Below are 14584 nucleotides of genomic sequence, written 5' to 3'. Positions count from 1 at the left end.
TAAACCGGAACTGAAAAAAACTGAACCAAAGATCCCAAAACGGAAACTAAAGCGCACAGAAGCCCTGGTGATTTCGAAGACTAGTGAGATGTCTTATGCTGAAATGCTAAAGAAAATGAAATCGGACCCCAGACTTCAAGATCTCGGTGACAGCTTGAGCAAAGCAAGGAGAACAGCGAAAGGTGAACTTTTGCTAAAACTTAAAGCAAAAACGAAAGAGCCCTCCAAAATACTCAAAGAACGCGCAGTAGAGGTCCTAAAAGACGTGGCAGAAGTTAAAGTTCTAGCACAAGCAGTTACTCCAGAAATTAGAGATTTAGATGAGGCAACTACAGCCGAGGAAATATGTATGTTCATAAATGACAAATTTCCCGACGAGAACGTAGAACGTAGTGCCATCAAAACTATGCGACGCCTTAAAGACGAAACGCAAATTGCCATTATTAGTGTCCCTTTGGCAACATCAAAAAAATTCCTAGGCGCAAACAAAATAAAAATAGGCTGGGTTAATTGTAGGGTCCGGGAAATTACAAGACCTATCCGCTGCTTCAAATGCTTTGAGTTTGGCCATGTATCGCGTAGCTGTAAAAGCAGCAGAGATCTCACCGGCTCTTGCTATAGATGTGGAGGAAAGGGGCATGCCGCAAAAGGATGCAGTAAGGAGCCACTATGTCTCTTATGCCCACAAGGGACAAATAAGCACCCGACTGGTAGCTTTAGCTGCCCAGCTTATAAAAAGGCTGCTGCAAGATCGCAATGATGAGGTGTCTTCAGTTAAATCTAAACCATTCTTCGGCGGCCCAAGCACTGTTGACGAAAACAGCCTTGGACTTTAACACAAACGTACTATTACTTAGTGAACCATATAAGACCCCAAACAATGACAATAACTGGGTCGAGGACAAAGACTCGAAATTTGCGATATGGAGCTTTAACAATATTCCTTTTGAAAACACCCAGACTATTAAAGAAAAAGGCTTCGTGTACGCAAAGATAAAGGGCATACATTTTTATAGTTGCTACGCCGCTCCTTCTTCTTCTTCTTAATTGGCGTAGACACCGCTTACGCGATTATAGCCGAGTTAACAACAGCGCGCCAGTCGTTTCTTCTTTTCGCTACGTGGCGCCAATTGGATATTCCAAGCGAAGCCAGGTCCTTCTCCACTTGGTCCTTCCAACGGAGTGGAGGTCTTCCTCTTCCTCTGCTTCCCCCGGCGGGTACTACGTCGAATACTTTCTGAGCTGGAGTGTTTTCATCCATCCGGACAACATGACCTAGCCAGCGTAGCCGCTGTCTTTTAATTCGCTGAACTACGTCAATGTCGTCGTATATCTCGTACAGCTCATCGTTCCATCGGATGCGATATTCGCCGTGGCCAATGCGCAAAGGACCATAAATCTTTCGCAGAATTTTTCTCTCGAAAACTTGTAACGTCGACTCATCGGTTGCTGTCATCGCCCAAGCCTCTGCACCATATAGCAGGACGGGAATTATGAGCGACTTATAGAGTTTAGCTTTTGTTCGTCGAGAGAGGACTTTACTTTTCAATTGCCTACTCAGTCCGAAGTAGCACCTGTTGGCAAGAGCAATCCTGCGTTGGATTTCCAGGCTGACATTATTAGTGGTGTTAATGCTGGTTCCTAAATAGACGAAATTATCTACAACTTCAAAGTTATGACTGTCAACAGTGACGTGAGAGCCAAGTCGCGAGTGCGACGACTGTTTGTTTGATGACAGGAGATATTTCGTTTTGCCCTCGTTCACTGCCAGACCCATTTTCTGTGCTTCCTTGTCCAGCCTGGAGAAAGCAGAACTAACGGCGCGGGTGTTGAGGCCGATGATATCAATATCGTCGGCATACGCCAGCAGCTGTACACTCTTATAGAAGATGGTACCTTCTCTGTTTAGTTCTGCAGCTCGAAATATTTTCTCCAGGAGCAGGTTGAAGAAGTCGCACGATAGGGAGTCGCCTTGTCAGAAACCTCGTTTGGTATCGAACGGCTCGGAGAGGTCCTTCCCGATCCTGACGGAGCTTTTCGTGTTGTTCAACGTCAGTTTACACAGCCGTATTAGTTTTGCGGGTATACCAAATTCAGACATCGCGGCATAAAGGCAGCTCCTTTTCGTGCTGTCGAAAGCAGCTTTGAAATCGACGAAAAGGTGGTGTGTGTCGATTCTCCTTTCACGGGTCTTTTCCAAGATTTGGCGCATGGTGAATATCTGGTCGGTTGTTGATTTTCCAGGTCTGAAGCCACACTGATAAGGTCCAATCAGTTTGTTGACGGTGGGCTTTAATCTTTCACACAATACGCTCGATAGAACCTTATATGCGATCTTGAGGAGGCTAATCCCACGGTAGTTGGCGCAGATTGTGGGGTCTCCTTTTTTATGGATTGGGCATAGCACACTTAAATTCCAATAGTTGGGCATGCTCTCGTCCGCCCATATTTTACAAAGAAGCTGATGCATGCTCCCTATTAGTTCTTCGCCGCCGTGTTTGAATAGCTCGGCCGGTAGTCCGTCGGCCCCTGCCGCTTTGTTGTTCTTGAGGCGGGCAATTGCTATTCGAACTTCTTCATGGTCGGGTAATGGAACGTCTGCTCCATCGTCATCGATTGGGGAATCGGGTTCTCCTTCTCCTGGTGTTGTGCGTTCACTGCCATTCAGCAGGCTGGAGAAGTGTTCCCTCCATAATTTAACTATGCTCTGGGCATCAGTGACTAGATCACCTTTGGGGGTTCTACAAGAGTATGATCCGGTCTTGAAACCTTCTGTAAGCCGCCGCATTTTTTCGTAGAATTTTCGAGCATTACCCCTGTCGGCCAGCTTATCAAGCTCTTCGTACTCACGCATTTCGGCCTCTTTCTTCTTCTGTCTGCAAATGCGTCTCGCTTCCCTCTTCAACTCTCGGTATCTATCCCATCCCGCACGTGTAGTGGTCGATCGTAACGTGGCGAGGTAGGCAGCCTGTTTTCTCTCCGCTGCGACACGGCACTCTTCGTCGTACCAGCTGTTCTTTTGCTCTTTCCGAAAACCAATGGTTTCGGTTGCAGCTGTACGTAAGGAATTTGAAATGCCGTCCCACAGTTCCCTTATACCGAGTTGTTGACTAGTGCTCTCAGAGAGCAGGAGCGCAAGCCGAGTAGAAAATCGTTCGGCTGTCTGTTGTGATTGCAGCTTCTCGACGTCGAACCTTCCTTGTGTTTGGTGGCGCGCGTTTTTTGCTGCACAGAGGCGAGTGCGAATCGTAGCTGCAACAAGATAGTGGTCCGAGTCGATGTTAGGACCTCGGAGCGCACGCACATCTAAAACACTGGAGACGTGTCTTCCATCTATCACAACATGATCGATCTGGTTGGTAGTTTTTCGATCCGGAGACAGCCAGGTAGCTTGATGAATCTTCTTATGCTGGAATCTAGTACTACAGATAACCATATTTCGGGCCCCGGCGAAGTCGATCAGCCTCAACCCATTTGGGGATGTTTCCTCGTGGAGGCTGAATTTACCGACCGTAGTGCCAAATATACCTTCTTTGCCCACCCTGGCGTTAAAGTCGCCAAGCACGATTTTGACATCGTGGCGGGGGCATCTCTCATAAGTGCGTTCCAAGCACTCATAAAAGGCATCTTTGGTCACATCGTCCTTCTCATCCGTCGGACCGTGGGCGCAGATCAGCGATATGTTGAAGAACCTCGCTTTGATGCGGATTGTGGCTAGATGTTCATTCACCGGAGTGAATGATAGTACTCGGCGACGGAGTCTCTCTCCCACCACGAATCCAACACCAAACTTGCGCTCCTTTATATGGCCACTGTAGTAAATATCACAAGGACCTACTCGTCTCTGTCCTTGTCCCGTCCATCGCATTTCTTGGACGGCGGTGATGTCAGCCTTTATTTTTGCGAGGACATCAACCAGCTGGGCAGCGGCACCTTCCCAATTAAGGGTCCGGACATTCCAGGTGCATGCCCTCAAATCGTAGTCCTTATTCCGTTTGCCATGGTCGTCATCAAAAGGGGGGTCTCTCATCCGAGGCTGTGTTTTCCTTTTCATTGGTATTGTTTTTTACGTGGCGGGTCCCAAGCCCAGCGCACAACCCTATGTAGGGAATGTTTCGCTTTCTCACATTAGCTCACCTTCGAACGGATGTTCTTAGGCTACCCAGAGGATACTTGGTCAAAGACCGGAAGTAGTGAGCTGCTTGAGCCATGTGTAAAAGAATCGTTTCTGGCCACTCCCAAGTGAATGGCGATCAGAGAACTTTCCTCACTTGCGTGAACTTCTACACATGACTCCATCCTCCTCCTAGCCTATCCCTTTTTGAATTCCAGGATATGCTCTTTAGGCTCACGTCGCGCGCAAGAGGAAAGACACCGCTAGTCATTGCTGGCGACTTTAATGCATGGGCGTTTGAATGGGGGAGTATGATCACAAACGCAAGGGGCACAGCTCTACTATCATCACTTGCAAACCTTAATCTTGTACTCCTTAACAACGGATACAAGCCAATATTTATCAAAGGAAGATCGTCATCGTATATTGACCTCACCTTCGTAAGCTCGTCGATTGCAGCTCAAACCACATGGAGAGTTTCGGACGTGTATACACATAGTGATCACCAAGCTATAATTTTTGATATCAGTATACAGAACAAGCAAAACACTGGTATTTTCGCACCCAAAAGCGTATTTAGACGCTGGAAAACAAAGTCTGCGATACAGAAATGCTCGAATACGCCATTAGCCAAGTAAACGAGGATTTACAAGGGAACGTTAGGAACCAGATACAACACATAACAAAATTACTAGTAACGGTAGCCGATGCCACGATGCCACGAATAAAAGACGGAGGATACAAAGCCCAACTATACTGGTGGTCCGAAGAAATCGCTCAAATGAGAGCTGAATGTCTCAAGCTCCGACGTAGACAACAACGTGCTAGAGGTAGAGAGGATTTCGCGGAACTTCTAATAAACTTCCGGAAAAAAAGAAAAGAACTCCATAAGGCCATAGCCAAAAGCAAAAGAAACGCCTTTAACCAACTTATCTCAGAGGTAGATAACGACCCTTGGGGAAAAGCCTACCGAATCGTGATGAAGAAAATAGATAGATCAAGAAGCCCACCTATATCTCCCGCAATCCTACGTAAGATAGTCAGTAGTTTATTCCCAAGATGCGAACCCATGCATGTGCCGTTCTTCAAATTAACCCGGCCGAAATCGCTGAAGTGTCCCACGAAGAAATACAACATGCGGTGAAAAGAATTAAGGTAGGGAAAGCACCCGGCCTGGACGGAATACCCAATTTCGTATCTAAGCGCATCATCCAGAGAAAGCCAAAATTGTTCCAAAACGCATACACAAGCTGCTTGAAGGAAGGGATCTTCCCCAACTGTTGGAAGCGTCAACGGCTCGTTCTTCTCCCCAAAGGAGATAAACCTCCAGAAGAACCCTCGTCATATCGGCCCTTATGTATGCTTGATACGGCTGGAAAAGTTTTTGAGACAATTATCTGCAAGCGACTCGAGAAATATACGGAAGGAGACGCTGGGTTGAACCCAATGCAATTCGCCTTCAGGAAAGGACGAAGCACAGTGGATGCGATAAATGCGGTTACCAGAATAGCGGAAAAAGCATTGGAAGGGACTAGATGGCGCTGGGGTGACAAAAAATATTGCGTCGTGATTACCCTGGATATCAAAAATGCTTTCAATTCAGCGAACTGGTCCCTAATCATTAGAGCTCTGATAGAGTTAAAGGTTCCGGACTACCTTATCCGAATTGTGGCAAGCTACTTTGACAACAGAGTATTAGTATACGAAACAGAATGTGGACCTGAAACATATAAAGTCACAGGCGGTGTTCCGCAAGGATCAGTTCTCGGCCCTGTACTCTGGAACGTGATGTATAATGGGGTTCTGAGAGTCGCGATGCCAGATGCGGTAAACATAGTAGGTTATGCGGATGACATTGCGGTCGTAGTAGTAGCGAAAACTCTAGACGAGGCGAAGAACAAGTGCAGTGAAAGCATCAGCAATGTTAAAAGATGGCTCGAGACCGCTGGCTTACAACTAGCTGCTCACAAAGCGGAGGTTGTTTTGATGAGTAGTCGGAAAAAAGTGGAAACGATTGAGATATGTATTGATGAGCATACAATAAAGTCAAGTCCACATCTAAAATATCTTGGAGTAATCCTGGATCATAGGCTTTCATTTAAGCAGCACCTAATGGCCACACACACCAAAGCGGCGAAGTTCGTGTCGGCAATAGCGAGAATAATGCCCAATATGCGAGGCCCCAGACAACTTGTCAGAAAGCTGCTGACAAGCGTCAGTAGCTCCATCATTCTGTACCCGGCGCCAATTTGGATATCTGCTATTAAACATAGCTCATATATGAGAGGAGTTGCCTCGGTTCACAGACTGGCGTCATTGAGAACTTGCTGTGCATTCAGAACAGTGTCGGATGATACAATCCATGTTATATCGGGAAGACTCCCCATAGACATAGCAGCAGAACGTTGCTCATCAGTCCGCGATATGAGGGCTAACATGTCACCTAGCCAATATAAACAAGAACTGGCAAAAATCAACGAAAAATGGCAGGACAGATGGAATACCTCAACGAAAGGAAGGTGGACCCACTCTCTGATACCCAATATTAGAGAATGGGTTACACGGGATCATGGAGAGGTGAATTACTACCTCACGCAGTTTCTATCTGGTCACGGCTGCTTTAGAAACTATTTGTACAAATTCAAGCATGTGGAATCTCCTCTTTGCATGCACTGCGAAAATTATATAGAAAAGGCAAATCCCGTACTGGTGGAATGTGTCCGCTTCCAAAAGGAAAGGCAAATACTTTCCGATAAAATAGGAAAGCCCTTACCCATACGTTCAAGGGACGTAGTAAATTTTATGCTAACTTCCCACCTAGCATGGGATATGGTATGTGGGATAATAGCATATATTATGCAAAGGCTGCGAGAAGATGAAATCGCTGTAAGACCGAGAGTGCAGTCCCGAGAAGCTGCAAACGTATGACAAAATAAGAAATTAAATATAAAAGAGCTGTTACATACTTTAACAATACCTGCCCTGCGAAGGAAAGCCCTATAGGTAGTTCCGCAGGGAAACACAGGTCTGTGGGCAAGGGGGTGCTTTAGCACGTATGCGCTGTATGCGAATCGGGCATAATTGTTGGTACGGGCCAACAATATCTTTTGAAGATTTACACCCACCTTTGGCGTATCCATAAAAAAAAAAAAAAACAAAAAAAAAACACTCATATGAGCATGTGCAGATACACAAGACAGGATAGAAGATGTATGCCTTTTAACATCGTATACTATACAAATAAATATTTTTCTTACTAATAGAAATTAAATTTATCACAGCAATATACACAATATACACCTGCGGCCAAGCGTAACTTACCACTTGATTTTTTCACTATTTTCAATTTTTTCGTTTTTGGGTAACTTTTTTACGGATTTAATAGAATACGGGGAATATATAGATGGCTCGAATATATTTGGTTAACTGTGACTTTAATCTGGCCCATTTGTAAAATTAAATTGAGTCACTCAAGTCTTTGATTTCATTATTACTAATTCTTGTAATAACTTAATGGTAAGTTACGCTTGGCCGCAGGTGTACATATACATAATATTGCTGTGATAAATTTAATTTCTATTGGTAAGAAAACTATTTATTTGTATAGTATACGATGTTAAAAGCAAAAAATTCAAAATTTATTCTGTCGAGATTCGAACTTGAGACCTGTGGTATCATCTTGACTTTCCAAGCGCTTACCACCAACACCACCATTGACACTTAGGTTGCGCTGACTTTAGTATGGTTTGGTTATGCATGTAGATAAGAAACATACAATGGTTCTAATATTTTTGTTTAAGTATAGAAATATGCTTTTGTAGAACATTTGCTTTCGCAAATATACAGACAAATGAGCAAACGGCATAATATATGCATATATGATTGTTTCTCATTTTGCTTCTACGCCGGTCAAATATCTATACAAAAATCGGCTGAAATGTGTGAGAAAATAAAACATGGACAACTAGGGCAAATAATTTTTAAAAAATTTATTGACAATTAAATATAAATGAAAATACATGTAAATTTATTTAAATTTATTGAAATTTCGTTTCCCATTTTTCGGCACTTTCAAATTAATTAATATAAGTAAAAATCACGACTTAACCCGCATAGGTCTTATTCGCGCAAAATTTCCAACTTTATGAAAATTAGCGCAATTATTGACACTTGTCTTAATATACAAAATTGGGCCACAACGAAACAATAAAATACATACATAATTACTTTTGCATGTCAATACGGAAATGCCGACGGCAAAACGCAAAGGCATATATTGCACATATGTATGTACATACATACATACAAGCGATTTCTTGGTTGAAAACAAAAATTGAAGCATGAGAAATTGAAATGCCGACGGCAAAACGAAATTGCTTACAATCGTACATTGCGTATGATTCATGAAAATATCATCATAATGTTTAGGTAAATCTTTCATATATTTAAAATGAGTTATTATAAAATAAGATCACATATTCAATTAAAAATAAATTCTGTTGGGATTCGAACCTACGTGCTCGTCGTAGCTTTTGAAGCGCTTACCACCTAGACCACCATTGAGTCCTGTATTGCGTTTTCCTAATTATGGTTTGGTTATGCATGAAAGAAATATACAATGGATCGCCGATTGTTACCTCTTTCCTTGCTGCTGCTGCGCATATGTATGTTTGTGTGCTTGTTCATTATTGAAGTTATACTGCTTTTTCTTTCCTTTGTCTTTCGTTTCTGCGAATTCTCAACTAGTTTGCGTATATTTTGGTTGAAATACTCAGCGTTGGCCGTTGAAAAATTAAGACTATACTTCTCAGGATCATCCATTCCTTTCATTTCTTAAAAGAAATTTATGACCTTTAGAAATATGCATATTAGCATTATTTCGTTGTCATTTCCATATTCGTAGCAATGGAATTTCTATGGCATAAGTAAAGTAATGGCCGCCGATTGTCACCTCTTGCCGCTGTCTGCTACAGCCTTCGCCTACAAACATGTGTAAATATGTATGTATGTATACGTATGATCGTGAATACATATCGACGCAGATTTTTGCGAGAAGCACCAGAAAGTTGTGCAATTTATGATTTTTGACTTTTGCCATCGTCGCGAAAAGACGACTTGTTGGCAAAGGCATGCTCGTGGAGATAATCTTCTATATAAATAAAAATGAATTGTTGTTCGTTAGTCTGATTAAAACTCGAAAACGGCTGGGCCGATTGAGCTGACTTTGGTTTTAAAATGTTTGTCGTAGTCCAGGGTAGGTCTAAACGGTGAGCAAATAAGGAAAAATTACGAGTAAGATAGAGTAAAACGACAATTCCATTTTTCCATATAAAAGTTGACCACTTACTTGCTGTCAAACATTTGACGGTATTTGTACTCTCAGTTCCTCTCGTATTGAAGAACGCATTAAAACAAGACTTTTGAATCGACAACATAATATCAACTTTGCTCATAACATCGTGTATTTAAATTTCAATTTCAAATTTCAAAATATATAAATATAATTAATGTGTTGACATGTTTGATGGTGCCAACCTTACAGTGTTACCAACTCTCAAAAATACTTTTTGTTGCGTCATGCGACTTTATAAATCAAAAAATATTTTTTAAGAACTAAATTTGTTAAAATATTTGTATACATTATAAAATCTTTTACATTATGTAAAATACTTATGCCCGGTTTCACAGTCCATACTTATGTTGTACATAAGATAAAACAGGAAAATATTGTTTTACAATTCATACTTATGTAATGCTTAAGTACTGAAAAGGGGAGACTTAAGCAGTGCTTAAATAACAGCTGATTTTTGTTTTGAATTTTCAGTTATTTGTGAAAAAAGAATAATAAGATATAACAAATTATATTTTGTGAAAAAAATATGGAATCAGATTGGGATTGGGATTTTGACAGTGACCCAGAATACGATGACCTCTGGAATGTTATAATAATGCGACGAACAAAAGAAATCAGGTGCCGGCCAAAATTCTTCAAGCTATATGACGATAAAGATTTCCGCGACAGATTTCGGATTAGCAAAAACATTGCCTGGAATGTGCTCGATTGTATTCGACTACAAATTGAACACAAAACCAAGTGGTACATCTAAATTGCCTTAAACGACTCAATTATGTATACATTTCTTTTAGGAATCATGCATTATCACCAGAACAAATGCTTTTGCTTACATTGAGGTTTTATGCTACGGGAAGTATGTTGAGGACAGTAGGAGATTTATTTGGAGTATCTAAAAGTACGGTATCAAGAGTTATAACAGTAGTTTCGCACCACATAGCCCAATTAAAAGACCATCACATTTATATGCCAAAAACGGAAAGAGACCTGAAAAAGTCCCAGAGAGACTTTTTTAACTTAGCTAAATTTCCTCGAGTGATCGCAGCAATTGATTGCACTCATGTAAAAATAATTTCTCCAGGTAAAAAAAGTCCAAAAAATACTTCACTCAAAAACTTTTTATATACTTTATATACAGGTGGGGAAGATGCAGAGCTATTTCGTAACAGAAAAGGTATATTTTCCATCAACGTCCAGACGTTATGTGATAGTAATCCCCGCATCATAGACATCGTTGCACGGTGGCCTGGATCCTCTCATGATGCTACTATTTTCCGTAACTCTCGGATTCATTGTCGATTAGAATCTGGAGAATTTGGTTCTGGAATAGTAATTGCAGACAGTGGTTATGAAAATAACCACTTCGTGATTACGCCACTAATGCATGTCAATACGAGTGCCGAAAATCTTTTTAACGAGTCTCTTATAAGAACTCGGAATTGTATCGAGCGCTCATATGGAGTCTGGAAGCGTAGGTTTCCGGTATTATCCCTGGGCTTGCGCTTGCATCTAGAAAAAAACCCAAAGCATTATTGTTGCAACAGCAGTATTACGCAACATCTGCTGCAATAATCGCGATATAATGGCTCCGCCACTTTCAAATGAAATTGAAGATGTTGTAAACAATATGATTAATATACCCAATAATCGCAATGCTGAAAGTCATACAATAAATAATGTTACTAGAAAATGTTTAATAGATAATTACTTCAGTTTATTGTAGTTTAATAAATACGTTTATAATTTTACATATACATATGTATTTTTTATTTCACCCTTCCAGCTTCTTTTTCTTTCTTTCCAAATCTACTGCTAAAATTTTCATTTCCAAATCATGTTTTTCTTTCATCAACTTCGTTGATAGGTTGTTACTTTCTTCTAATAGCTTCATTCTTTGTTCGTGCTCCGCATATATTATTTTTATTTCCGCTTCATATTTTTCTTCCGTCCATTTTGCTTTCATATCTGCTAACTTTGCCCAAGCATTTTTCGCAGATCTTTGTGGTTTTTCTTCAAATTTTAGTTTTGAATTTTTTGCTGTTTTTAACTTGCTGGGATCATATTTGTTCCAAAGCTGGTTTTATTCAACGTTTAATGTAACGTTGTCGGATTCTAAAAGATAGATTTATTTGTAATGATTCTGATATTTTTTTACTTTAAAGTTCTTTACCACTTATTCCTTTATAATTTTCCACTTCAGTCGTGTTTTCGAGATCCACTATGCTTTCTAATGTATTTTCCTCCAATATCACTGACTCTATTTTAGAGAATTGATAAAATCATACATTTGAAATATCCTGAAAATAAAATCAAGTGTATAAACTCACCATCAATATTTACGGCAATTACATCATTGTCATACACACTCTGCATGCCACTAACTTGCTTCTCATGCAACACAGTCAAAAGTTTTTCATCACACTCAGTTAACAATTTCTTTGATGGTGGTCCTCCTCCAGTTAAATAAAGAGATCTTTTATCCTCTGCAACTCGCTTTTTTACCTCTCTTTTCAGATTGAGATACTTTTTCTTCAATATTTTTGCACTGCGATGGCAGCCAGATGGACACTGTGAATTGAAATCATATTCGATACGCTTCCATGCGGCATCTTTTTTAGCGTTCGTGCAAGTGTCCGTCCGCTTGCATTCAATGACTGCTTTATATTTCTCCACCAGTTCCAATAGCTGCTCCGACTCGCTTGCGGTGAAATTCGGGGTCCTTTTCTGGGTTTCATCCATTTACGACATAAGTTTCCTTTCAAATTTATACGTTGTCTATAATAATTTAAATATTTCAATCATATGTTGGTGGATGACATTTGTAAAACAAATGTTGTCCACAACGGTGCCATATATCATAATAAAATTTTATAGAAATTAAGCATTGACTGTGAAACGCAAACGACTACTCAGTTTGCAACAATGCTAAGCTAAGATTTTATTTAGGCACATCTTAAATATAGACTGTGAAACCGGGCATTACAATTTCTGTAATATACAAGTATAACCATAATCTACTACCTATGTATTAGAATAATCTATTACAATGAACTTAAGATGCTGAATTGAATTAGAACTACATACTTACCCCTTTTTGTATACATACTTACCTCTGGTCTAAGCCGTTAGGTTAAGATTTAGGCTAACTAATGAACTGTTGAAATAAAGAATGCTATTGTATTGAAGACTATACCCGCGAACGGACGCTTTTCAATTTTTACCAGAAATTTTTAAACTCGAACTTAGCACAGGCAATAAGCTCGTAGTTGCGCATCTCAGTGAGTCCGACGTGTTTAATTTTAATCTTAAAAACGCTTAAGATTATTTCATGGCGCCCGAGCAGGGACTCAGTGCGTGGCTGTAAAGTGCCTTTAATTTTCGAAAGGAATTTCAAAGTAATACTTAACGTATTAATTTAATTTCGAACGAGTGAGCAATTGCCTGTGAATTTTCCATTTCTTCCGGTTTCGGTCGAGTGCAAGTGACCAAAGTGACAAATATTGAAAATAAATGTCTGGACAAAGACATTAAAAAATATACATACATCAAAAAAAAAAAAAGAAGAAAACAGTGGTTTGTGAAAAATATAACACTTTGTGCATATACATATATGTATATATAAAATTAAGTGGAAAGTGCACATATGCGACATATGACATACACACAAGTGAACAAAAAACGAAGTGGTAAAATCAACCATAAAAGAAAATAAAATACAAATTAACCTAAACTAAAAACGTTTTGTGAAGTGTGTGGTGAAATTCACTAGTTCAAAAGTGCGCAAACACAAAGAAAGAAAAGAAGAGAAACCAAAACTAAAAGGTGGATAATTCAGTTAGCATACAGTGGAGTGTTAAAATAAAAGCAGTGTTGAAATAAGAGCTTTTGTTATTATTTTTCCTGATAAAGTTTGTGCATGAGATTTATTGCGGTGAAGCAAATTTATTAAAAACTACCGCCAAAAACATAAAGTGCCGTTCCTAAACAAAATAAAAAGAGGTACAAACCCGTTAAAAGAAAAGTGCCGTAAAACTAAAAACCGGTAACGTTGGCCGTTAAAACGTTAAAACGTTAAACAGCTATTTGGGGTAACATCACGTCGGTACCGAACTCGTAGCTAGCAAATATACTGATATTACCCAATTCAGCAATATTCTGTAAAAATACAATATCATTGCTCAATTTCCAAAATTTACAACGACAGCACATTTCGTCGGCACTAAACTAGAACGGAAGTCGTGCCGCCGCAATGTGAGCCGTTTCTCGACCAAACTGAGGTTTGCTGTTTGGCTATAATTATTGCTTACGTTAGTATATAGAAATAAGTACTAGTAAGTAAGAATTAGTACATATGTAAGTTTATAGTATATAAGAAAAATTCTGTATAAAAGAAACGTTTTTAATAAAGAAATTCGAGTTCGACTTCACCATTCAAACCAGCGTGTTGTTAATCATCTGGTGGCAAGCATTAACTGGCGCCCGAGCAGGGACTTCAAAATTAAATTGTCTATATCGGTTGAAAAAAGCAGCGTTAGAAAACTCTAAATCGCGCATTGATAAAATTGTTGTTGCCCGCGAGCATAAAAAAAAACAGCGTTAGGAAACTGCTGTCTAAACGTGTTTAAAGTAACTCTAATCGCACATTAATAAAAACTTCTGTTATCCGCGTGTAGGTAACTAAGCAGCTTAACAAAACTGCTGTTATCTAAAAACGTGCTCAAAGAGACTCAAAACTGTGCATTAATAAAAACTATTGTTGCCCCTAAACAAGAAGGAATCAACGTAGAAAAGCTGCCATAACACCAAGTGCTCAAAGTGACTCTAATACGACAATAATAACTGTGCAACTGAGAAAATTATTTTCGCAGCATATTCAACTGTGTAGACAAAAGTGCAAAACCACCAAGACAACAATCAAAGCCTGAACTGTGACGTCATCCACTCCCAAGTAGCGGAGTAAAACACCTCAAAAAGGAACAAGCGGACCGCCCGAAATCAGGATGCAGAAGCTGATACTCCCGATACTGTTGTAAGAATTAAAATTAAGTTATTCACCTTTTTGTAATCAAATTTATGTATTGAGCAATTTAAAATAAATTGTAATAAGAGCAAATTAT

General features: G+C 39.9%; 2 protein-coding genes across 2 annotated transcripts; one reads left to right on the top strand and one right to left on the bottom strand.

Annotated features, from left to right (window-relative positions):
- The first annotated feature begins 9858 nt into the window (after positions 1-9858).
- Positions 9859-11190, top strand: LOC126765865 (putative nuclease HARBI1). The gene is made up of 4 exons (XM_050483542.1): positions 9859-10211; positions 10262-10548; positions 10606-10938; positions 11015-11190. The coding sequence occupies exons 1-4, from the start codon at positions 9994-9996 to the stop codon at positions 11188-11190; spliced, it is 1014 nt and encodes a 337-aa protein (XP_050339499.1). The 5' UTR covers positions 9859-9993.
- Positions 11160-12272, bottom strand: LOC126765748 (myb/SANT-like DNA-binding domain-containing protein 3). The gene is made up of 3 exons (XM_050483492.1): positions 11795-12272; positions 11638-11724; positions 11160-11579 (listed from the first exon to the last, which is right to left on the bottom strand). The coding sequence occupies exons 1-3, from the start codon at positions 12204-12206 to the stop codon at positions 11548-11550; spliced, it is 531 nt and encodes a 176-aa protein (XP_050339449.1). The 5' UTR covers positions 12207-12272; the 3' UTR covers positions 11160-11547.
- Positions 12273-14584: the final 2312 nt, after the last annotated feature.

This window comes from Bactrocera neohumeralis, unplaced genomic scaffold (assembly GCF_024586455.1).
Source record: "Bactrocera neohumeralis isolate Rockhampton unplaced genomic scaffold, APGP_CSIRO_Bneo_wtdbg2-racon-allhic-juicebox.fasta_v2 cluster11, whole genome shotgun sequence".
Taxonomy (NCBI): domain Eukaryota; kingdom Metazoa; phylum Arthropoda; class Insecta; order Diptera; family Tephritidae; genus Bactrocera; species Bactrocera neohumeralis.
Note: the sequence above shows the minus strand (reverse complement) of the source record. Positions and strands in the feature narration are given on the sequence as shown.

What these genes read in the sequence shown, in the direction of transcription:
- LOC126765865 (XM_050483542.1), top strand. Translation starts at nt 9,994, where the DNA reads ATGGAATCAGATTGGGATTGGGATTTTGACAGTGACCCAGAATACGAT. An exon ending in TGTAAAAATAATTTCTCCAG is followed by an intron (nt 10,549 to 10,605) that starts GTAAAAAAAGTC and finishes CTTTATATACAG; the next exon opens with GTGGGGAAGATGCAGAGCTA. An exon ending in CTCATATGGAGTCTGGAAGC is followed by an intron (nt 10,939 to 11,014) that starts GTAGGTTTCCGG and finishes TTGCAACAGCAG; the next exon opens with TATTACGCAACATCTGCTGC.
- LOC126765748 (XM_050483492.1), bottom strand. Translation starts at nt 12,206, where the DNA reads ATGGATGAAACCCAGAAAAGGACCCCGAATTTCACCGCAAGCGAGTCG. An exon ending in AATTGCCGTAAATATTGATG is followed by an intron (nt 11,725 to 11,794) that starts GTGAGTTTATAC and finishes TCTCTAAAATAG; the next exon opens with AGTCAGTGATATTGGAGGAA. An exon ending in AAATTATAAAGGAATAAGTG is followed by an intron (nt 11,580 to 11,637) that starts GTAAAGAACTTT and finishes TCTATCTTTTAG; the next exon opens with AATCCGACAACGTTACATTA.